General features: G+C 37.0%; 1 protein-coding gene across 2 annotated transcripts in view; it reads left to right on the top strand.

Annotated features, from left to right (window-relative positions):
• The window catches only part of LOC131430644 (zinc finger protein 236-like), a 198,370-nt gene that overhangs the window by 93,563 nt on the left and 77,767 nt on the right, over positions 1-27,040 (top strand). For both annotated transcript variants that reach the window (XM_058595763.1, XM_058595764.1), the window contains 2 exons: positions 20,161-22,203; positions 22,306-22,715. In XM_058595763.1, coding sequence (XP_058451746.1) covers positions 20,192-22,203; positions 22,306-22,715 — 2,422 coding nt within the window. In that variant the 5' untranslated portion in view covers positions 20,161-20,191. The remainder of the gene's footprint in view (positions 1-20,160; positions 22,204-22,305; positions 22,716-27,040) is intronic.

The following is a 27,040-nucleotide window of genomic DNA, read 5'->3' on the forward strand; positions in this document are numbered from 1 at the left end:
TGGCCGGCGCTTCCGACGGCGGGTCGCCGGCGCACTCACGGCCTTCGGCCGTCTCGACCTGAATCATCTATGACGAACAGAATATTGTGCTGGCACTAAGTGAGTTGCTTATGTAAAAAGGTTTCACATATTTCGTTGGAGTTTCCCTTGCACAACATCAATCGATCGAAACACATACGAAAATTTTCATTAGATTAAAATATTGCAAATCCCATTATTATTATGCCAAATAGCATTATGCCAAATAATTGTTATGCCAAATAACCATTATGCCAAACAGCGTTATGCCAAACGGTATTATGCCAAATGACCTTATGCCAAACGGGCCGCCCCCGTTGCTGTACAAAGCCCAATGGGGTAGACTCCAGTACAGCTCGTAGTACGATATCATCCTGCCGAGGAGGTGGCACCGTCAACCCAATCTTGCCAGTCAGCAACGGAGAGATCCGGTCAACTGCCTCGTTGTTTCACGTAATAAATATATGATATAACAATTGCTTTTTAAAGTACTCTAATAACTTGCACTGATTTAATGTTCCGCGCTTCAAATTCCTGCGGTTATTAGCCGCAGTACCACAAACGACACCGTGCGAAAGTGCAGCACGGAACGGTACGTGTGACGATGATGATAATATGCTTTCCAGGATGGAAAGGCACCGCCGTCGGCACAAGGGCATATTAGACGGAGACCGCCCGGAATAGAAGTTCAAATCCGCGTTGTTTCGGCACATTACCCCTTGGTAGCCACATGAAGGTAATACATGTTTCAGAGCGTGAAAAGACGAAAATTAGGCTGGGCAAATGTGCGTTATGAGTTTGATAACAACAAATTTTTGTTGTTCTATAATACAGAGAATATCGAACTCGGGTAGAATATGATTATTCTCTCCGGTACAAAAACGTAAGTGTTCTTTATCAAACTCTACTACCATAATAAAAGAAAGAAAATAGATCTGGATGTATTTCAATTAATTTTGCCATATGTATTTGATTCTAAAATTTACACAATGTGGAGAGATGAAACTATTTCCAATTGAATTATCTTAATTCTATTGATACTACTTGATGATAGTATTGCAATGATTCAAGTAACTGATTATAAACAGAACAGTATGTAAACTTCACGCAACATTTATGTATCACTTCAATGATAAATACTATGTTTTTCTTCTACATCTACAGTCTGTTACAAAAAAGCGTGATCACGATTACTCGCGATCAGTAAAGTGGAATGATGTCATTTTTTTTACACAGAGGGCAATACTGTCTTTCATGCAATGCGAGAATAAATCAGCTGACTATTCTTTACAATTCAATCTCAACATTTTTCCAAAATGAGTACCGCGTACGCTTCACGCTTCGAAGCAGTTTTTTGTGCTCGCACCGGAAAAGTCTCAAAATGACGATTTCATTACATTATTGTGTTCGCATGTCAGTTTTCCAATCTGTTGTCCTCGTTAGATACTGATCATATTTAAAACTAGCTCAAGATGGCTCTACGTCTTAACAAAGACTAAAACACAAATCGTTTTGATATTTTTTTCGCAGTTTTTAGAACCAAATATCCAAAAATAAAACTGCCATTGAAACTTTGATTTGTCATCAATCATTGAAAACTGAAAATCGATTGAATTAGGAAATTAACCAAAAAAAATATTTTTTGCGACATTTTTATTTTAAACTTATTATTGAAACCTATAGCTGTCTTCAATTTATTTTGTGATCTTATACAAGCGAAGAAGTTGAAGTCAGAACCTTAGGTTCTTGAAGCAAAATAACCAATTAAACGTTTTTTTCAAGATTAAGGCCCGGTTCCTCAAAAAAATCCACTTTTTGTTTTAACAATATTTCAAAATTATATTCTCTACAGATAAAAGTACATATAGTAAAATTCATAAAAAAATGCTTTATGCCTTTCTCATATAGAAAGGGTATGCAATCGTTCTGAAAACCGACTTTACAATACATACATATACGATTCGACTCAGTTCATGGAGATCACAAAATATGTGTCTGTGTATGTGCGTATGTGACAAATAATGTCACTCAGTTTGCTCACTGATGGCTGAACCGATTTTCACAAACTCAGATTCAAATAAAAGGTCTTATAGTCTCATAGACTGCTATTAAATTTTATCCCGATCCGACTTCCGGTTCCAGAATTACAGGGTGGAATGAACTAAAAATAGGACCAAAATAGTCACACACGTTTCGCAAAGATGGCTGAACCGATTTGCACAATCTTAGATTCAAATGAAAGGTCTTATGGCCCCATACAATTTTCCTGAATTTCATTTAGATTCCGGTTCCGGAATTACAAAGAAATACGTTTATGAAAAATTCTTGAATTTTTTTTAAAAGTTCCCGAAAAGTTGATCTAGATCCGACTTCCAATTCCGGCATTACAGGGCGGTTAGTGAAAATTTTCAATTTCATGAGTTTTTTTTTACAATCGATGGCGAAACGAGGTGCACTTTCATATAAAACTTACTGCTACTTCTAGTTGGCAGATCTTGTTAGTTAGTGAATATTCAAAACTACTTTGGGATTACTAGTCGCTGGTTTTCGCTTCAGGAAGCACCGATAATGCTGAAGAAAAGCTTCACAAATAGAACTCACTTCGATTTCTCAGCAACGGTTAAACCGATTTTCACAAATCATGATTCAAATTAAAGCTATCATTGTTTTAAAATATCCTGTGCAATTTCATCTAGATCCGACTTCCGGTTCCGAAATTATAGGGCGATGAGTGTCAAAACATTCAAAATGACGATGTTAATCTAGTACTCGACGGTACGTGCGGCTTTGCTCCGTTCGCAGCGTGCTTTATTCAATTTCGTATAGCTTGCAGGGTTGCCACATTTAAATCTATATTTTTCAAATGAAAACTACATAAGTTTTTTAATTTTTTATTCAATTTGTACCTACTTGTTACTATTATCACAAAATCATGATAACGTTGCTTTTCTATAAAAGTACACTTACTGCCTTTCTCATATAGAAAATTTGTGCAATCACTTGAAAAATTGACTAGGGAAAACTGGCCCGGAGGGCTAAGTGTTCTATACCATTCGACACAGCTCATCGAGCTGAGCAATGTCTGTGTGTGTACGTGTGTGAGTATGTGTCAAATGATGTCGCTCATAACTAAAATAAAAAATCTCATAGTCCTATAGGTTGTTATTGAGTTTCATCATGCTTCCATAAGATAAAGTGTGTTTAAAATTGCACACCGTCATTTAGAGCGACGATGCAAAAACAAAGGTGAAATTCGGTTCCAAAAGTACCGGAAATAGTGCTCAAAAAACTCTAAAACGAAACCCACTCAATTTTCTCAAAGATGATTCTATCGATTTCCACAAACCTAAAAAATAAAAGTAAAAGTTCCTATAGTCTCATAGGTTGCTGTTTAATTTCATCTGGGTCCGACTTCCGGTTCTAGAACTATAGGATAAAGTGTGATTAATCATTTAGTTCGACGATGCAAAATAAAAAAAATTCTTATTAACTTAACATAACTGTTTACAAATTGAAAAGGTTATGTTAGTGCATACCTAAAGGAAGTTTCTTATTATTTTCAGAATAGAAAAAAAAATTGTTGACAGATTCTTCTAGTGATATAAATGGAAATATAAGTAATATAAGAAAGGCATTATTACACTACTAGGTGGATTAAAACAATGAATATTTTTGTTTGTAGTTCTCTTTTTCTACCAACTTCTCGGTAGCGTGTACCTTCGGAACTAATTCTACAACATTTCTAAAATTATTTTATTGCAATTTATGGAAATTTTTCATTCGATTTTTCGAAAATTGTTTTATTGCAATTTATGGAAATTTTTCATTCGATTTTTTGAAAAATAAATTTATTGAATTTATCAAACACTAAACAAACCAGAAGCATAAATTAGGCATGAGTAGCAACTTCCAATTTGCACCGAAGCTCAATATATTTATTGACGTGCTGATCATAAGCTTGTGTTGGTTTGCTGACAACCTACAATCTGTATTTAGAAGTAAGCATTTTTGTGCTTTAAGGCATAGTAAGTGAAAGCTTGTCTCTTCTGTACATATTAAAAGTTGCTGCTTATGTCGAGTTCAAGCTTTCCGCCTTCCAAGAAGTTTATGTTGAACTGCTAAATGGCATAATAGCTAAGTATGTACTGTTAAACACTGATAAGTCGAAGATTTTCCACTCATTGACAAATGAGAGCTGCTCAGGAAATAGTATTGCACTATCTGGAAGTACGACGACTCATCATTCTCTTCCATAGGTTCCGCGGAATTGGAAATTTCGGTAGGTATGAGCTCTAGAATTTGCTCTAAGCTAGCAATACAACCATAGTACACGATAAAACCAAGAATGAAAAGTAGGTACAAAAATGCAACAAAATTTCGCCATTCGAATCACCATACAAAAAAGTAAACCAAAATTCACTTCCACACATAATCACAATTGTAAAGATTTCATTTATTACATTTTAACGCGAGCGAAATCAATTTTCCCTGATAAAGACTGTCCCAGAAAGTATGGACGCACTTTGTTTTCGCTGTAAATAATTCACAAGTGTTAGATATTCAATTTTTATTCGATATACTGATAATATTAGACTTCAACAACAGAATATTATTCTCAACATTTGCTACTTAGCCATTGTAGACTAGCTGGCGAACGTTCCTCATTAAATTCCGTACAGACTTCTTGGCGACAAGTTTTGACACAATCCAATCTTTATCGAACTGTTGAATGGTTTCGGCTGCCGAGACATGTTTCCTAAGATGTGCCTGGTCGAAGTTGTGGGCAATTTGGTAGATTCATGTCCTTTGGAACGAAAGTGACATTTTTGGTAGTATACCATTCTACCGTTGATTTCGAGTAGTGGCAAGAAGAAAGATCTGGCCGGGAGACAACAGGATCCTTGTGGCTTCGAATCATGGGTAGAAGTCGGTTTTGTAAACATTGCTTGATGTATATTTCGCTGTTCATTGAAGCAGTGGTAATGAAGGGTTTCGAAATCTTACCGCAGCTACAAATTGCTTGCCAGACCATAGCTTTCTTACCAAATTTTTAGACTTCAATCGATGTCTCGGACTGGTTTAACACTTGCCCTTCTCGCACCGTATAATATTTGTAATCGAGTTTCACGTAGGTTTCGTCGTCTATGATTATGCAGCTCAAATTTCCAGCAAGAATCGTATTGTACAGCTTTCGAACCCTCGGCCTGATCGATGCTTCTTGTTTCGGACTACGTTTTGGTTGTTTCTGCTTCTTACAGGTTCGAAGATTCAAACGTTCTTTAGCACGAAGAACATTTGACTTCGAAGTGCCCACAGTTTTAGTCACATCCCGAACTGAAACCTCCTTCTTTTGCTCGCACGCCTTCAGTATACGTTTATCCAACTGAGGGTTAGCAGAACCTTGTTTTCGACCCGTTTTCGGTTTATCCTCAAAGGTGTTATCCTCGAATTTCCTGATTGCATTTCGCACGGCTTTTTCACTTACTCCTTCCAGTTTTGCTATCTTTCTCAGTGACAGTCCGCGTTCTGTGCACCATTTGTACACAATTTTTTCGACGTTGTTCTGTTGAAAGTCCACGCATTTCAAAACAAACTAATGAAAACGAATAAACAACTGCACAAGTGGTTAGAGGAGAGTGTAAACAACAGGACGCAGCCATAAAAATTGACAGATTCTGAACCATTGCGAAATTGCAGCGGTTTTTGGTTGCGTCCATACTTTCTGAGACAGTCTTTAAGTCGAAAATTAAACGCAAAAGATAAATGTAAATTTATTATTTCTAATGCCGTTTTTCATTTAAAAACACTGGTGACACGGGTTGCTCTGGTTTTGCACTTTCGAGCTGAAATGACCAGAGTAATCCACGCCACCATTGTTTTTCAATAAAAAACGCCATTGGAAATATTAAATTTACACTTGACGTAAATTCAAGCCTGCCGTAATTTCTTCAGTGATGACACAATATTACATCTATTAACATGTAGAAATAATTTTTGTGTCTGTATCGATGTAAACTTCAGCGAAGTTAAAGATATGACTTATCTTTACATGCTTTGAATTGTAAATTTAAGTGAATTACGACGCCCTTTTATGTGCATGTTAGTTAAGATGTAAATTTTTCTAAGCATGTAGTTTTAAACTTTCTGTCAAATTTTCAGGATATCATCTTTGCTCTTGAATCAAACCGAAAATGAGTGTGATGGAAGTCGAAAGTTAAACGTTTGTGATAAACTCGCCCGCCACCTAAATTTTCGGTTGTAATATCTAATTTCTGATATTGCATAGGCAAAAAGCAAACCATGGTAGATTTTTTGTGACTGATGTTTTGTAAACAACAATCGTTCAATACCACGGAAAACCGTTGTATTAATTTGTTTGTCATGTGGTGTATGTATGTGAGTGTATAAAAATGCTAGTGAAATCAGTTCTCCCAGTTTGATGATGTTCGAAGCAGATCAACATGCCATTCAAAAATGTGTTTTGCTTAAAATTAGTCATTCAGGGGTTAGCCAAATTTTGTGCTAGGGCACATAACCGATTTTGATAAGTTTACCTTTCGACTTTGACTCATCAGTGCATAGTAGTTCAAATTGAACTGCTTTATGCCAAACTCAGCAGTTCAATTTGAACCGCTAAGCAGACGTAAAGTTTCTGCTATTTACAGAACACTTGTTTTCTTTGCATCGAAATGCAATGTCTATACTTACGTGCCGAATCAGTCGCAAATCAAAATGTTTAAGTTCCCAACACATTCGAAATGTCTGATGAGAAAAATGATGAGAAACTTCACCCGGTACGATTCACAATTCTCCCCGGCTAACGCACGAAAGCAGTACATTTCATATTTACAACACGCGTGTACGCCTTTTTGGCAATCTTGTGTGAGAAGAGTGCTCCAGCGAGCGTTGAAAATTGTACCACCGACTGCCAGCTCCACTCAGCACCATAACATACCTATTCCCGTATTAACGCGTTTCGTTTCGTTCCCGTGTGTTTAGCCTAAAGATAAATGTTACATCCACTTGGTTCCGCAACCAGCTTCCGGGGACCTGTTTGCTGTGATGCGATGGGAACGAAACCGTCACCGCCGTCTAGCAAGTCACCGAAGTCGAAATGCGCCATCCAAGAGAAACCGCAAGAAGAGATTCGGTTGCGTGCGTGAATGGTGACGATGATGCCAGTGCCGTCGTTCTGACTCTCCCTGGGTTTCTCTCGGTACCTGGCGACCGACTCTTGTAGGCTTGTTGTTTATGTTTGTGTATACACACGGTGGTACGCTTTTCCGCATCTCACATGACATGGTACACGACGGCATGATTGCTCGGTAGCAAAACGCAAATTCGATATCACATTCACAAAATGTATGAAGTTTGTCCTACAGGCAAGCCAGCGCCAATAGAAATGGTGCAGAGCTCAGCCTCTTTTGCATAGAGTAGCTTAGGTTTAGAACAGAGGAGAATCGCTGCGAATATACTTACATCGGGAGATTGTTAGCAATTTTCGCTATTTTACAGTAGATTTAAGTTAACACACCGGAGAATGCCTATTTCCTCACAGCAATCATCATCATAACTTCACCAGCCATGTGCTGCAGGATCCGTCCTGAACGTGGAAAGCCTTGAGTAGAATAGGTTGTACTGCAGAGTGGCACTTCTCGGTACGTTTCCAAACAGAAGTGGCAAACTGCGTTTCGTAGCTCGCAGGATACCGTGGTGCGTGTGTGCGCTTTCACCATGTTTGCTCCGGGTAGTGCGGATGGGAATCCTCCGAAATTGGCTAGATGGAATCGTCGTTGCGTCTCTTGGTAGCCGTATGTTTTACAACATGGAAAGGAAAATACTTTATTCGCTGCCGGGATGTTTTGCAGCCACAGCAGCAAAGGCATTGTTACCACCGACACACAAGACAAGGTGATGACAAATTGACGATAGCACATTTCGAAATAATGAATAATTTTCGTTCCCGCGAGATTCATCACTCTCCACTTAGGCTGGATCACCTCAGCAGGAGTGGGTAATTTGGAGAGTTCATAGAAGTCTGAACGATACATGGACGGATGTTTGGTAAATCTAACACGAAAAGAACAATGATGCTGCAAATTAGAAGACTCACATGGTAGCACCAACGAAAATGAAACTATTATGAATGCAATGTGCGGAATAATAAGTTTTTGGGAATTAGAAATGATAACTTCAGTGATTCACATGATTCTCGTAGTATTCTAGATGATAATCTACAAAACTCGCAGGAAACTCCAGTTACTTTTACTCGAAAACCCTGAATGTATTCTCAATAGACAATGAACTAGCCAGGTCTACAAGTCAGAGGTGGAAATAAGCCCATTTTGCGCACGAGAATGTGAGTCAAGATTTCTAATTGTGAATCAAAAAACCGAACACCGTGAATTGAAAAACTAGGTAACAAAACTAAAATTGAGATTATTTTTTTTTAATCGTGGGAATTGTATATTACACAGAGTAGCAGCAGACCTTATGCGCCCTTTTTATTGCTCTGAGACAAATTTGTTCTCATTCTCAGAAGACAACCATGCGCAGACGAAAAGCTGCTCTCACAAAAACTCGTTCGCGCATTTGTGTACCACGGCAGAAATGAATGTACAACGCTTCGTTCGCTCTCGGCGCATTTAGCCAAGAACGAGGTACGAGTGCTCCAGTTTAATAACATTTATACAATTTGTAACAATATTAAACCCTACCTTGTTTTCTGAAACTTGTTTAATTACTTTCCTTGGCGAACGACACAATTGTTAATAATTAGGTTTTCAAAAGCGGGAAAAAGTATCTGTGACTATTCAATCATTCTAAAGCTTTTTTATCTCAACATCATCTTAAGATTCATTTAAAATTGATTGCGTGGTCATATGAAAATACTATTCAAATACTATCTAGAATTAAATATAGTTATCTCGTTAGTAATTTTAATTATATTAAACTACTTTTCGAACCTGATAATATCGATAATTGGTGTAATTTTTTACACTTGAATGAATTTTGATTCCGTAAAATATTTTAATAGATATAAATTTCATTTTTATACAATTAGATTAAAATGAACGGTTCGTCATCAATATCCAGTATTCAAAAATCTTTTAGATCTCAAACAACTTGTCGGTTAAATAGTGTGTTGAAATCTGTTAGATAAAATACATAACATTCAAAATGTGGAATGAATGCCGCAGCCGAAGGAAACACGTAGAAAGTTTCCATGCAAAAATCAACACATTTGCTCTGAAAGTACCGGCTAAGACTTTATCCGATTATCCCATTCAAAGTTTTTTCCCGGTTGTTGCATTAAAAATGACTTTAAACGTTTTCTGGAAAGTTCTAGTCCGGTTTTAGCACACAAAATATAAATTAGGTTTTCGTATTCAAAACTACCTAAAGGGGCCGATCGACCAAAATTAGGTTAAAGCCGAGTATAAATACACGATATAAAAAAAAACTTGAAGGGTTTTAACGATAAGTTGCACTTATTAGCTATTCATATAACGCTCTGCTATGTTTCAAACAGTATCACACACAGGTTTTTTTTAAAAAAAAAGCTTAAAAAAAATGTTTCATTCATGTCTATTCATGTTAACTTGAATATGTTATGTGTATTAGGCCGAAGAAAACTTTTTTGTTTTTGTCCCTCATTCGAATCAAGATTTAAATAAATAAAATTATAGTGGGCTATACTTCCAAAATGGAACTGGTATCGATCGATTTTCACGAACTTAGATTCAAAGTTTGAATGGTGCGTTTGAATTGGTGTAGCGAAATCCTGCACTCCTGTTACTTCTGTGTATGATATTCAAGTTAAATAGGGTAATATTAATCAGCTGCATAGCACACACAAAGATTGGACATGTTTTTCTTATTATTATAATTATTATTCATCGCAGCATGTATTAGCTGTTTTATTGATGATATTACTCCACAACGACAGTATTGCTGGATAAATTTCAAATACATCACAACGCATGGAATTTCGATAAGACTGACGAAATAAACTTACCCAACAAGCCCAAAATTATTGATATAGGATAATCCATATCCGATAAAATTGAGTGATATTTAGCTTTGACGTTTACGTCACTTATACCATTATACCATCGGAGTGATAGGCATTTCAACTTCAAACTTGTTTAATGAACACAGAGTAGCAATTAAACGAGCCTAACTTTGTTGAAATGCTGATTCCGAACCAGACAGTAATACTGATAACGATGAAGACATTTTTAAATTCTAAATATAACAAAAATTTATCTTATTAAAAATAGTTTGTTTGAATATTTATAATAAAATCTACAATAAATATGTGATATGAAAAGATAATACTGACTATTTTTATTTACTGTGAATCGAAAAATTTGCTTATTTCCACCCCTACTACAAGTTCGAATAGTTTTACAATCTTCTTCGAACATTATGTACTTTTTTGTGTAGTCAACTATATGAAGGTTAAACATTTTTATTTTTCATTGATTCATTCAAAAATTAATGAACCAAACGAAACTCTGCACTATCGTTACTTTTGTATATGAAATTTAAGCTAAGCTTTTGAACCCGTTTGCATAAAACCTACTCTGTGATTGAGTTTTTAATCAATTTTGATTACTGCATGAATGTAATATTAATTACAGTTTCCATTAACATCACAACATCACCGGTACGATATTAGGGGAAGGTGTTCGGTTGCCGGCACCCCACCGTAACTTTTGACAGAAAGCAGAAAGCGTCATTCCGACAATTGTCATGTGGGTCATAAGCAGCACGTTAATTTTGTGCCGAATACCGAAGCAAACAGATGCTTTTACTTTTTGTTGCGCTCAAAACAAATTTAATTGCGTGAAAATCAACTTAGTTTCTCGATTAGTTGATAGCTAAGGAGCTTTCCGTTTATGTATATATGTCCGCATAATGTGCACTTAGTCTGAAGTTATAAGCTTAAAATATAAAGGTACTGATAACCGAACACTCTCCCCTACTGTACAACCGGCTGTGAAAAATTTCACATTGGAATCTTTTCTTTCTTTCGGGCGCACATGTCGTAAGGTGGCTGTGATTTGTCTCGACACACCAATAACAGACATTCGTACCTGTACCGTGATTCTGTTATAGTTCGTCAAAACGGTTGAAAGCTCGGGCTCGTGTGTGCTCGGTGCCGATGGACTTGCTTGTGCTTTCCTTACCGTGTGTAGAAATTCGAACACCACACACAGCGTGCTTCGTTCGTAGAGACGGTATTGTGCTTATTTCTTCCGCACCAACGCATGTACGTACCGGTACGTTTCAGAAGATGGTTTGAAATTTTGCACCCTCATCATCTTGTAATTTCGTAACCAGATCCATATGAAATTCAGAAGCTTTGTATGGAATCATAAGACCTTTCATTTGATTCTAAGTTTGTTAAGCCTTCACTGAGAAAAGTGAGTTCGTTCCGTTTTAGAGTTTGTGACCACTATTTTCGGTGTTTCCGGAACCGAAGACCGAGGACTGGTACAGCCGGAATGATCGAGGTCTATCAATTGAAACTGATTTGAGCCCCCAGCAACACTATTTTCCGTGTTTTGCATCACTGCTCTGTATAACTGCTTGAAATGTTCAACTCTCTTTATTCTGTTATTCCGGAACCGGATATCGGATCTTGATGAAATTTGAAAGTTTTGTATAGATCTATAATATCATTCATTTGAATCTAAGTTTGTAAAAATCGGTCAAAAGAGAAAGAAAGAGAAAAGTTAGTGAGAAATTTGAAATTTGAATTTATACACTAACCACACTGTAATTCCGGTACCGGTTGTCTGATAAAGATGAATTTCAAGAATTTTCTATAGGATTAAGCGACTTTTCGTTTGAATCCAATTTTGTTCAGCCATCTCCGAGAAAAGTTGGTTCGATTGGAGTTGTAAATTTTCCACTCAATGCATACTAGATCTCCAATGATTGTTTGGCGGGTATGGAGTTGTGAAATGCTAGCAAACTGCAGAGCAAAATATTAATACTAGATTATTAATAAAATCGTTTTGCGCTAAACGAGCTGATTTGTGCAAAAATTGCACTGACCCTACTTGATTCACGTGTTTCTTTATTTCGAAGCACATGTTCAATTAAGTAAGGACGCCAAATGAATAGCACACAGGTTTCAATTTTCCGATATATAAATTTAGGTCAATGCCCTCAAGTCAAAGTATAGAACGACTATAAGAAAAGAATGTGATTAACGTTTTTGAATGATTCGTTGTTTTCCTAAAACTCCAAAAATGTGAATCCTATCTTCACGATAGATATAATTATTGCTGTCACAATACGCTGAAATTTTATACATAGACAACAGGATTGAGGTGTGCTGCCACTTCAAATTAACACCGTTAACTAAAACACTAAAACTGTTCGGCTCTCTACTTTTTGGAACAATTCCATTCGAATTAAAAGAATATTTTTTGTTTTTTTTTTTTTTCGGCTTAAACTATTCATAAGCATTTCTCATGCTATACCTTTGAAGCATTCTTTGGACGAGATTTTGTGTAATTTTTCCTCGGAAACACGATCCAAAGTATATTAACCCAGAGTAATTTCACTTCGAAATTTCAAATTATTTGCGTTTGAGTAGCTATGAACAATTTCGTCCAATGTACTCGAACCATTCCGTTTGCCTCCTGTTATTAAACTACATCGATGGAACCGAGATTTGGAAACTCATCGACATGTTTTACCTATTCGAATGATTCACTCTCTTGCTCATAAACTGTCAAACTTATGTTGATTGTATTTTGCTTGGGTCATTTGGGACCTTTAAGAGCAGGAAAAATCTCCTTTAAAGTGCGAAGTGTCCGTGTGTACCTGTTTTGGGGAAAAAAGGTTGAGATCGAATCAAAAACAATTGTCGGATGAGGATCATTTTTACGGAACATGAAGGATAATACTTCTCACTGTGCGAGAAAAATGCCTTTCTACTGCATTGATCGCGAGAAATCAAGAGGGTTTTCGATTATTTTGACTTTAGAGTATTCGAAATAATTTCCATACAAAGATAATTTTTGAGCTGTGAGAAGTTCATCGAGACAGCTACAGGTACAGAAATAAGAGGAAACTCAGTAAAAAATAAAGAAGGTACAGCAACAAGTGCAAAAAGTACAAAATCAAGCACAGAAATAAGAGAAACAAGAACAGGACATACAGGCACAATTGCAGAGAGTGCAGAAAAAGGTACAGAATGTGCAGATGGTACAGATATAAGTACATAAGTTACAGAACCAAATACAGAAAATACTCGAGCAGATACAGAAAGTACAGGAACAAATTCTGAAACAAGCACAGAAAGTATAGGAACAAACACACCAATTACAGAAACAAGCACACAAAGTACAGAATAAAGTGCAGAAAATTGAGAAACAAGTACAGAAAAAATTTTAAAGTTCAAAAGTTCGAGGTTCGCAAATGTTGGCGAGGTCACAGTTTTGAATGGCAAATTAGAAGAAGAAAAAGTTTTCATTCCACGCATTCCAATGATGCCCACTGATATGCCATTTGAATGTCATTTTCTCATCCGTCTAACTTTTCTGTAATCGTCAATGATCGTTAGGAGTATGTAGCGTGGGTAATCGTTATGAATCTGTAGCGTGAATTTTAAGTTTTTTTTTAGATGGAAAATTGTATGCTGCATGTACGGGTTTCGGCAAACCATCGGTTTTACATTTTTTTTGTTTCAATTATAGAGGCTTTAACATCTTAGGTCATTCACCTCTTCGGACCAGAAAAACTTTCTGACCCTATGTGCGGGGGTTGGGAATCGAACCCAGGCGGGCATATTTTGTTCTGTTATCCGCAATATAAAAAGGTTGGGGCCACTATCATAGAGCATTATAATGATTTTTTTCTTCAATAACCATTCAAATTGATACGTAGTTTTTATTTTCTACGCTGGACTTACAAGCCAGTTGTCGTATGTTCGAGCCAATAGGATCCATAGTACTAGCCATGCAATGATTCTGTACACTAAGAATCAGCTGCGAAGTCTGTTGAAACAGAAAGGCCAAATTCCACAAAAGGAATGTAATGCCAAGACTTTGCTTATTTTCTACATCTAATCTAATATTATTGCGCTACGAAGTATGCAGGGGTCCACCAGTGTCTTATAAAGGTAGAAGATCGTGCAAACATTTTGAACTGATATCTATTCTGGAGAATTTTTTTTCCGCAGATATCCGAATATTCGCTGTCTTTCTACTTTGAGAGCAAATTTCGAATTACAAAAATAGTAGGAGAAACAGAGTGTAAAAAGCTATAAAATCGCCAATCCAGAATGTCAATTTTTGCCCTTCCATAGTACAAATTCTCATAGTAACAGACCATCGAATGATTTCTTAGGGAGCCAAACAAACAAGACGTCATTTCGCGCATTTAAGTGAAAAATTATTGTTATTTGTTTGCAGGTGGTGGTTTGCCATACTCTTCTTGCTTTAACGATTCAAAAAGTATTCGCCATTTGTCTAATTTCTGCTACCAAACGATTATAAAATAAAAAAGTCTGCTTTGGCTGCTAAGATGGATCGTGTTTCCATTTTTCGCTGAATATTGCTTATGAATAGGGTAAGGGTTCCCTATTTCATCTCAGCTCCAATTTCCATCTCATTTCTTCACCTCATAACTTTGAACATTAATCATATCTTTAAACGTACCTGAACAAAACTGTGGAACGTTTTAAAACATTTATTCTAGGTTTTGCCACACTTTCCAATTGAAAAAAATAGTTTAAAAATCTTCAACGATCGCTTTTTTCATTTAAAATAAACTCACTTTTTGATTTAGGAACCACTTTCGTCTGAAGTTTTACAATGTTTATGAATATTTACTAATCGGCTCGTCTCAAAACATGATCACTATTTCACATAATTACACCACTATTCAATGTTGGATGACCTTCTAGTTAGTAATGTTCACTTTCCACTTGTTTAATCAACGATTTAAGACTTCTTAAATTACCTGATAAGCAATAAAAGCTATAAACAATATGAGATGAAAAATTGCACTTAATTCACTTGATTGCGCTTTATTTTCATTTCATTTCGTATCGCAAGGTTGCCAAGTTTTCTCATAATGTTAAATAAAAAAATTTATTTTTTCTTCTTTAAATTATCATCTACAAGTATTTTTTGGTATCCGTGACATTAGTTTAATTATATCATTCATATTTATATGTAAATAAACTGTTTCGGATTCTAATATTAGCAAATAGAGCGTGTTAAATACTAATCAAATAACCATTGTGGCAAATCTAGTAGCACTGGTTTCTTTCCGCTATACGTCACCATAACACTGTTAAATGTGTGTGTTTCATCGGCTGTGCACAGAGATGCCAGATATTTTCATAGAAAATATGTATCTGCTCTATCTGTTTTCACTAATAAAATGAATCAAATTTAAATCAAATTCAAATTGGTTTTAAATTTTAATATAAATGTTTATCAGTGTTCATCATCAAATATTTGCACAAAAGATTTCCATTTTAACATGTGATTTGTCCGTTGATTAATAAACTTGTAAAGAAGTACTGTAATCAAATACTAATAGATACTCAGAGAGAAAAGTCTAACGTTTTACTTCTCACTTTTTATGATCCTTTACAAATCTGTATTAAATTTAGAAAATCTGTAATCTTATTTAACGAACGCGAACACAAAAATCTATACAATACAGATAAATCTGTATGAATGCATCTCTGGTTCTACATTTTGATTTTATAAGGGCTAATGCCTAAATAGTAACAATTTTTTTTTGTTTTTTTTTAAATTCTCCAAATTAACTGCAGAGTAAAATTATAAATTTGAAACGAAAGGTAATAAAAACGATCCAAAAAATTTTAAACGTCGAAATGATTCCAAACTGTTTTTTTTTTAATATCGTGTGTTGTGTTATAGTTGGCATTAGGCCCTTTTTAAGGAAAATTCTGACATTTTGAACCTGAGAGTGTAATAGTGGTTTTGGTTTTGATTGCTGTCGCCATTGCTAATTAATGAGATGAATAAAGGACCAACCATAGGATGAATACAAAACCTTTGAGATGAAATTAGTAGCACAGTAGTAAACATATCAGAAGTGTTTTAGCTGATTTTTTAATTATTATTTTAATTTCCAAGGAATGTGAATCAATTCCCAATTTGGAGCAAATTAAGCAGAAATATGAAAAAATCGTAGTGATTTTGGTGGCTAAATCAGGTTTTTAAGGTAACGTCCTTACAAATGAGATGAAATAGGGAGCCCTTACCCTAGGTAATTAAAGAAACCAATCAAGCGTAAGAACTCTTGCATTCGCCACTCTGTTATTATGAGAGTCTGTATTCCATAGTGCTTATTCATTTCATTCACACACTGTTCATCCGGAGCGCTCTCAACGTTGAATGTCTGTTTTTGGGCGTCAAAGTGTTTTAACTTTGACAAATTTCCTTATTTTAGATGCAATTTATCTAGATTTATTCAGAATTTATTGGACAACAATATGTATCCTACATACAGAAATTTCAGTAAGGCAAAAATGTTAGATATTTACGTAAAAATGTAGTGTTTCTCGTACAAAACAGACAAAGTTTCCCTTTTCCAAACAAAACTATTCAAAAACGCCGGATATTTTGAAATCGGTTTGCTAAGTAGTTTTTTAACTCAAAAAGGGTATCGTAAAACTATTGGTTTTTTTACCAATAAATAAGATTTTAAGCATGTTATAAACATTTCGAAAACGGTTATGTTCGACCAGATGAACAATCTCTTCTACGTCACTTTAAAAGAGTATTTTCACTTTTTTCGTAGCATAGTGTTTTAGTGGATGTAATTATAACCCGTTATCCTAGATTTTTTCATTACTATTCAACGATCTGATGCTATTGTTGTTATTATTGTTGCTGTTGTTGTTGTCGTTGTTGTTAGCATGAAATGACTCTTTGAAAATTTACCGTATATCGTTGGAAATTATGACTAAAGTGTTTAAGTAAGCCTAATATACTATTTTCGTTATTGACTATATGCGTAATGAAATATTTTTCCTTTTATCAATTTTTCAAACAATTTTGGAAATGCACGAGATAAAGACTGTACTAGAAAGTATGGACGCACTTTGATTTCGCTGTAAATAATTCACAAGAGTTAGATGTTCAAATTTTATTCGATATACTGATAATATTAGACTACAACAAAAGAATATTATTCTCAACATTTGCTTCTTAGCCATTGTAGACTAGCTGGCGCACCTTTTTGCTAACGTTCCTCATTAAATTCCGTACAGACTTCTTGGCGACAAGTTTTGTGCACTTTTTTCCAATCTTTTTCGAACTGTTCAATGGTTTCGGCTTCCTCAATTGGTCGAAGTTGTGGGCAATTTGGTGGATTCATGTTTTTTGGGACGAAAGTGACATTTTTGGTAGTATACCATTCTACCATTGATTCCGAGTAGTGGCAAGAAACAAGATCAGGTCAGAAGACAACAGGATCCTTGTGGTTTCGAATCATGGGTAGAAGTCGTTTTTGTAAACATTTCTTGATGTATATTTTGCTGTTCATTGAAGCAGTGGTGATGAAGGGTTTCCAAATCTTACCGCAGCTACAAATTGCTTGCCAGACCATAGCATTCTTATCTAGTTTTTCGGCTTCAATCGATGTCTCGGACTAGTTTAACAGTTGCCCTTCTCGCACCGTATAATATTGTGGTCCCGGCAAGGATTTGTAATCGAGTTTCACGTAGGTTTCGTCGTCCATGGTTATGCAGTTCAAATTTCCAGCAAGAATCGTATTGTACAGCTTTCGAACCCTCGGCCTGATCGATGCTTCTTGTTTCGGACTACGTTTTGGTTGTTTCTGCTTCTTATAGGTTCGAAGATTCAATCGTTCTTTAGCACGAAGAACATTTGACTTCGAAGTCCCCACTTTTTTTGCCACATCCCGAACTGATACCTCCTTCTTTTGCTCGAACGCCTTCGGTATACGTTTATCCAACTGAGGGTTAGCAGGACCTTTTCTTCGACCCGTTTTCGGTTTATCCTCAAAGGTGTTATCCTCACTTGCATTTTTCACGGCTTTTTCACTTACTCCTTCCATTTTTGCTATCTTTCTCAGTGACAGTCCGCATTCTGCTCACCATTTGTACAAAATTTTTCGACGTTGTTCTGCTGAAAGTCCACGCATTTCGAAACAAACTAATGAAAACGAATAAACAACTGCACAAGTGGTTAGAGAAGAGTGTAAACAACAGGACGCAGCCATAAAACTTGACAGATTCTGAACCATTGCGAAATGGCAGCGGTTTTTGGTTGCGTCCATGCTTTCTGGGACAGTCATCATGATTGAATGAAGGAAAATCATGAATCTTACAGGTGTCTTAATCCCTCATACGATGTAATTCATAAAGACCTAAATTTTTAAATGACAGAAAATTTCATTTGTAATGACCTAATGTTAGATTAACATGAATTTTACTGGTTTCGATTGTAATTTGCATTCTGCTAGTAGGTGCGGCTGTATGCATTTAAATATACATTTTACCAGCCTAGCAGATGTGTGCTTCCGTTGCTCAGTCGATTACTTTGTGATCCAATGATTCTTGGTTCAAGTCGTGGCTGTCGCTATCAGGATGCATTTCTTTTTTTTAGTGAATTTTATGTTCTTCAACGTAAGTTTGCGTGAAGTGCGACGCTCAATTTATTTGCATCTAATAAGATGTAAAATCACAGGGTTTTTTCGAATTGTGTCATTTGATTTTGAGCATGATTTAAAGACAGGTATTCCTCATTTAGACATAGACATTTTATGATTTAGAGATGCTTGTATTTATGTTAACTTAATTTGACGTACGTGACGCTGGCTTCCTTCTAATAAGAACAGCATCCTTTCATGGGTACTTTGACATAAATATCAAAAAGCTTGAAAACATTGCAGGTATTACTGTTCGAAATCCATTTTCAAGATATTTGCTTTCAAGAACGTATTTACAACGCGCATAATATTACCAACGGCTCACAATCATTCCCGAATACTATCCTTAACTATCCATTCCTGTTTACAAACGTAGCTCTGGTAACATTCGATGTATACTCTAATTAGCCATATTTACTTGCTAATGTCCACAGACCCAGGTACGCAACCCCTGCTGCATACCATTCAAACTGAACTGCACGTGGGGAGCCCAACAGTCGCAAGGTCCTGTCATTCGGCTATGAAAGATGGTTCCCTTCTACCACTAACAGCATAAAACTTCTAGTGCCGGAGAAAATTAGACCATATACCCACAGTCGCACAGCAAGATAGAGCGATAGAGTGAGCAACCAAGTGGATGTTTTCGTTTTCGGGAACCAGTGATGTAGAAATGTGTGTACATAAATTTGTGTAATAACCATGTGATATATCAAATAGAATTTATTCCAACAATTAGACAACAACTTTGGCCATTCATCAAAATAAGGATTTCAGTTTTATGACCGTAACAAGCTCTAGATGGCAGTATAATCATCCTCCTAAGGGATCATATATATTCAAAAGCCCGGTACCGTCTGATATGTGCAGTGGCAGTGTGCGAAGCTCCTAGTACCGAGAGATGCCTCTCTACGGTTCTGCTTCCTGGTGCCGTATTCATATTAGGGGAAACGATGTTGTTGTACAAGTCGCTTTCAGCAATGTGGCCTTCCGAACTAGTCCCCCCCTCCCCCCCCTTCGTACATGCCATCCGAGACTGATCACGGTAAAACGGATTCAATTCGAAAAGTGTATCTAGAATGTCCCTCACAATGTTTCCTGCACACAGGTCTCTCTTCTGTTGTACAAACACATCTTTTCTCTCCTAGCTATGCTAGCTCCAGTTCATCCCGATTCGATGAAGAGTACGAACATCATCATCGTCATGTTTTCCTTCTGAAACTAATATATTATCATTCCGGTCCAAGCTGGCAACAGCATTTTCGCATCCGGAACGAGTCGGCAAAGTAAGGCAATAAATGTTTTTGCATGATATATTTATCAGAAAGTTCTTTATCACCTTGAAAACTACACACTCTATTCTCACCGACCATAATTACCGGACTATATTCTGACCTCCCAGTCGGTAGCAAAGTCCGGAGCGAAAGTAAACCAACCAAAACTTTGATTTACTCATTCCAGACCTCCAGCGACAAATCTCCACAGCGGCGTCATGTTTCACGAGGAAGTCGAGCTGGACGATACCCACCTCTGCAACAAATGTGGCCGCACCTTGGTAGGGTTGGAAAATTACATCAAACACAGGAAGGTAAGCTGTGTCCAACCGAAACCGGCAACGGTGACGATTGCCAGTGGGTCCAGTCATCGGATTGCCACCGAGCAAGGCTATACATCGTTCGATTTCGGCGAGGGAATTAAAGATTCGGAACATCACAAGAAACTACCGAACTATAGCTTCAACTATGACTTGGACGCACATCACAGCGATCCGGTACAGCGTCCAGATAGCAAAACTGACTACAAGAATGATGTCAACTACGATTATGAGTTGGGGGCTGATTTGTTTTTCTCGTCTCTCGAGCTACAAAGCAGTTCAAAGAAAGCTGGAACTATCCATTCATCTGCCACGAAACTGCATGCCCCCAGCCGACCGAAAGTTAGAAAACAGACTACGTCACTGTCAAACACGGACCCCGATCATGAGCATGACAACGAAGACGATTGGATTGCGCCTCATCATGCCTCGGAGAAACTAATGAAAGCTGTCAGCGAAATCAGCGGAAACAAAAAAGTTGAACCCCTGTTTCCATTCTTTGAACATGAGTCCCCGGAGCCTTCCGACGATGAAAGCGAAGAGGACGATGATTTCGATGCCCCACCTAGAACACACACGGGCGGTAAATGGAAACCCGAAAATCGGCCAGTCTCATCCCAGTGGCGCCATTGGCCCGACCAGGAAGGACAGCTGGACAAATCAACCGAGCACGAGGAAGAAGAAGAGCACAAAAGTTTCTCTCCACCTCCGGGACATACCAAAGGAAAATGGGTTCCCGGATCAAAAATCACTCGTTTGGAGTACAAATTGCCCACTCTTCCGTCGAAGCCGTATGACGACAATTATTGGTGCAGTATTTGCAATCGGAAACTAGCCTCGCGATTCGTCTATGAGCGGCACCTGAAATCGAATCTGCATTTGAAGCGAGCACAAGAAGAATCCGAGTTGGAAAGAGCACTAAAACCAACACTCTATCCCAGTGAACTATCCAAACGAATCTCCCAACCGAGCCTCTATCTGGGAGATGATTTTCTCCACACTAATCTTAGTCCAGAAAAAACCTCAACACCCACCATCGCAAGCTCTCCGGTAGCTGTCAAAATTACACCGCCGAAAACGAAACGAAAACGAAAGTGCTACTACACCAAGTGCGAAATCTGCAAAACACGGCTGCCAACCAGTCTGCTCGGAAAACATCTGATCTCTCGTTATCACTATCGGAGGATGCTAAATCACCCGGAGCAATGTTTCGATGTAATTTTGAAAAATATTCACCGAATTGTTCTGCAGTCTCCGTTCCAGTGTCATCCCTGTAAGTTCTATGCGAACACCGAGGATCAGTTCATGTCGCACTGGAACTCCGTAGAACACGAACAGCGAGTCAGTGTGGATGGGACGTTCTGGTGCAGTTTCTGCAAGTTCGAGTGCACCGAAAACTTCCACATGACCAACCATCTGCTCGGTTCCGACCACCGGGAAGTCATTTCCGTAATCAATCGGTCCGTTCCGATCATAATCAGAAAAATCACACCGATCGTGTGTAAATTTTGCGGCGATGAGTTCCGCTACAATGCAGAACTTAAGAAACACCACGAACGGTGCAATGAGGGAACTCCCGAAGACGCCATGAAAGCCAAACGTTCATTCCAAAACACCTTCACGTGCAACATCTGTAAGGCTTCCTTCCACAATAAGATGCTGCTTCTGCAGCACGGTCAGAAACTTCACCGATTGGCCAACTACTACTGCTCGATATGTGAGATGTCCTTTCAAACGCCCAAGGAATCCGTACGGCATCGACGAACTACCGCTCACAAAGTGATGTCGGCCAGAAAGAATAAAAAATCGAACATTGTCAGCAAAAAATGTCACGTGTGTGGAAAAGAACTGGCCGATATTTTGGAACTGAAGCGTCACATTCGAACCGACCATCCGGAGACCAAGTACAGGTAAGTGGCAAGGTTAAATGCGTCACTTTTTCAAAACTTTTTCCTAGCCGTAAATTGAATAAACCCCACAAAACTTGTTCATCTTTGTTTCATTCCTGGCAGCTGCCCACGGTGTGGGGAAAATTTTGTTCTGGCCCAGGAACTCGGCAGACACGTACGTGACAAAAATTGTACATTTTTCAATTCCACCACATCATCACCGGCGTCGTCGTTACCGTCATCAGTGCCAGCACTAGTCCCGGCAGGGTCCGCCGAAATGAAAACTCTCCCATCAACATCCCGTGCGCATCTTTCGGGCGAAAATTCAATTATCCTAAATGATTCAATTAAAGTAAATATGAATGATCGTAAAATAGGAAAGGAGTCACATCTGTATTCTTCGACTTCGGCGACGGTGGTGCTGGTAGACGACAGGACGACCCGAGTCCGAACGGAAACAGCGGCGAGAGTATCTCCAGTATCTTCAGTGCCGATTGTAGCACCGACGGTAGCAGCAACTGATGAACCGGAAGGTATGTGTACCATTTTAGATAAATTTTTAGCTTATCATCTTTTCAGAACAGCTGGTGTTTGCTGCCTTGCCAAGCCAAGGGAGAAGCACCACCAAACGAAATGTACATGTGGCATGGTGGTAAATGACATGCGGGTACGAAACTTTATGGAAATAAATGTCCCTTTTCACAGAAAACATTTCAGAACACTTTTGACTTCCTAATCCGATGGTGTTGATTTTCGGTAAATGTGCTTTTTTCTTCTACAGAATAAGTTTCCAGTAATTTTGGTATCAAAAGAAGTTGAGGTTTTTTTTCTGTTTGAAAGTCGGGTTCACCTAAAGTCAAAGTACTGGTAAAATTTGAAGGATTCCAGTCGCGTCGAACAAAATAGAATGTTGTGTCCGGTCTGATTTTTTCAAACAATTTCTATATTCCTTTTGTCCTCATAGAAATATAATAAGAAAAGAAAAATTAACAATGAAGTACCTAAATAGAGAGAAGCCAAAAGTAATTACATTAAAGTTAATTAAACAAGCTACTTAATAATAAATGACCAACTCCGAGAGCCAAACTAAAATCCATTTCAAAAATTTTCTGTGAAATTTTCAAGCCTATTAGAACGAAACTCTGGAAGTTATGGACCTTTGTCTATGGCTATCTCATTCTACGAAGAAGCAAGAGCTCGGCACACAGGCCCAAGATTTCTACTTCGATTGACTGCAAAACTTGACAAAACATTCTCAAAATGTTTCGTTATAATAAATTATAAAAGAAAAAATATGATTTTTTGAAAATGTTAGACCCTACGGGCTCCCTGGTGTAATTATTTGTTTCTATTGATTTTATATAGAAAAAACTTTAAACGCGTTTTTCTCGAGAGCAGGTTTTGTAAGTCCGTGTCCATTGTCATTCATAAACTACTGCACCAATTTTTTCCCAATGTTTCACACACTTTCTACATATAAAAAAACCAGACCCCAACGATTTCCTTTTCGTTGTTTATTACTTTGGGGAAGTTTAACAGCTACAAAATGGCGGATTTTTTCGTAAAAAATCGTATTTTTCACTTTGAACAACCACCAAAAATTAAATAAAAACTAAAAAAATCAAACAGAAACGTTGGGGTCTAGAAAAACTTCTTCTCTAACTATGCTGCATTCATTTGTTCACTTCTGATTAGCCTGCGCTAAGATACAATGGACACCGTATATCATGATTTTCAAGAAGCGTCCTCAAAAATACATCTTCACCGACCTATTTCTCAATATTTTTCCACGAAAACATTAAAAAATGTTGTTCGAATGATGCTTTTTATCATGCAAAACATTTGAAACCATAAGATTTGAACCGATTGAGAGGTCAATCCGACTCACGACTGAATTTAAAAAAGGGCGTATGTATTTTTGCATTTCACAAAAATTGCCTTTTTCAAATCGTTGTAACTCGGAAACCGTTCATTGTACAAAAATAGCGTTCAGGAAGAAGTTGTAGGTAATCGATTGGACACTCTAAAAAAATATACTCAAAAGGCACGGATTGGATAGCCATCAATCTGTAGGTTTTAATAACAGCTTTAGAATAAAAATTATCAAAAAAAATTAAAACCATGCTTTTTTATTTAACTTTTTCGGATTATTTCGTAATTATTGAGAAAAAAAATCAAAACTTTTTTTCGGTGTATATTTCTTTAAAGTGCCCAATCGATTCCCTACAACTTCTTCCTGAACGCCATTTTTGTACAATTAACGGTTTCCGAGTTACAACGATTTGAAAAAGGCAATTTTCGAGATATGCAAAAATACATACGCCCTTTTTAAAAATCAGTTGTGAGTCGGATTGACCTCTCAATCGGTTCAAAACTTATGGTTTGCCATACTGAAGCCATGTTCAAAGTTTCATCCAAATCGGAGAAGGTCGAGTCTTATGATCAGCTAAGCATTTCTGGAATTGCTCTCTTGTATGTCCGTACCATTGTTCACAATCTGCTTTTAGTTGTTTGTTCACATTGAATGTTTCAACACTGATCGACTTTGAGGTTAGGTTTGTTCATCATCTGATATGGCACATCTGCCCCATAGCAATATGGCGAACTTGCCCCGTTATGAACCGATCGCAAAATCATGGTACAATGTTACTAATAAATCAATTATCGATATTCAATTTTTAACAAATATTCAACTAAAAGGTATACCAATGACTATAATATCATTACGACATATTTGTTATTGCTGCCAGATTTACAGCATCTATTCATCAAACCCGTTCCGAAAATACACATATTGTAAAAGTTTTTAGGGAAGATCAATAAACCTGAAGTGCACCCACTTATTACATCCGTTCCGAAAATGGCCATATGATTGGGGGTTTCACATTCATTACACAAAACTTTTTTACGCAATATATCCCAAATAACGTAAACTTATTTCATGAACTAAATTCCAAATAACGTACACTTTTTTACGCTCTATCTCTATTTACGAACCCTCGTTTAGTTCGTCAATGAAGGTTTCGGTGTATTAGTAAATTGTAACATGTTATACTTAGACATTTAACATCTTTTGTGTTCATTGAGCTGATTTGGCACTAAACTACCAAAAAACGTAAATTGACATTACTATCCAATGTGAAGAAAAAGACCATCTTAACACCACATGTCAACGCTGCATGTATGATTATTTCGTGACTCTTGTTTCCAAAGTTCATACCTTTACAATGATATGACATTTAAATAGGAAAACTTTCATTTCGAAAATGCTTGTTTGGTTAAACATTCATTTGCCTTTAGATACTCAATGTTTCGTTCCCCACAACTGCGAAATCTACTAGTCTAAATACACATTTTTTTATTTTGATATGTGGACAGAGTATTAACATGTAGTATGCCGATTATCGTAGGTTATCAGCTCGATGCAAGGATACCGTCTTGACCGAAGACCACGCAAAAAGGAATGAATATCCACAACACACGGATATCGGGAAACATATTGATTCGCTTTTCTCTTTCAACGGAAATATATTTTTCACACGAAAATGTGTCTTTTTGAACATAATCTTCACCTGTGACCGCAGGAGTATCATACACTCGTACCTGCAATGCACAGGCTTTAGTGCAAATTGGAATTATGTAACTAAGCAGTTCCAGAAATGCTTAGCTGATCATAAGACTCGACCTTCTCCGATTTGGATGAAACTTTGCACATGGTTTTCAGTATGGCAAACCATAAGTTTTGAACCGATGGAGAGGTCAATCCGACTCACGACTGATTTTTAAAAAGGGCGTATGTATTTTTGCATTTCACAAAAATTGCCTTTTTCAAATCGTTGTAACTCGAAAACCGTTCATCGTACAAAAATGGCGTCCAGGAAGAAGTTGTATGGAATCAATAGGGCACTCTAAAAAAATATACATTGAAAGAAAAATTGATTTTTTTTCTAAATAATTCCAAAATGAACCAAAAAGAATAAATTTAAAAAAATCACGGTTTCGATTTTTTTTGATAATTTTTATTTTAAAACTTTTATTAAAACCTACAGATTGATGGCTATCCCATCCGTGCCTTTTGAAAAATGAAGAAGTTACAGCTAAAACAATTTACAGATATATTCGAGATTTCAAGTTTTCGTTGAAAGATAATCATTTAAACAGTAGAATATTATTCTACAGGTTAAAGGCAATAAATTTGTTCATGATATCCTTTCTTCTAAAAGTAGCTGTTCTTGAGATACTTGATATTTAGTTATAACACGATTTTTCATATTTCCATGAATTGTTTATTTGCTTGGTATATCTACAATTATTACATGTACATGAATAATTCTTAATTATATTTAAGGTTTTAAGTTTTTGAAAATTGTATGAGTACAACATGCATCGTCATTCGAATACAGTCTGGTGACGATTGTGGTATCTGAAATCGGAACGAAAGAATGGTATTTCTGTGTGCCTGGAATCATTTTGGTATCCTTATAAACACTACCAAAGACATCATATTAACAAGATATCCAGCTCTCACATTTCGCGAACAAATAATTGGCAACAACATTTTTGGCGAGCATGTCGCCCTCAGGTGAGTCCGCATTGAATCTCATACATAGAAGTAGGGGAAAGAAATGTCAAATTCGTACGCGCCAAAATAGCAGGGCTGCGCACCCATACAATTGACATGACATGTTGAATGAGACGCCGTACGATGGCGTTGCTGAACTGAAGATTGAGATCGCTCCAAGCTGACAGGGTCTGACACTACTCCACTCGGTCACACCCCGTTCATATTCTTCTTGTGACACGTAACAAAAAGACATGGCCGTGAATGCATCTCGAAGTCTCTGCTCTGCCCATTCAT

This window comes from Malaya genurostris, chromosome 2 (genome assembly GCF_030247185.1).
Source record: "Malaya genurostris strain Urasoe2022 chromosome 2, Malgen_1.1, whole genome shotgun sequence".
NCBI lineage: Eukaryota > Metazoa > Arthropoda > Insecta > Diptera > Culicidae > Malaya > Malaya genurostris.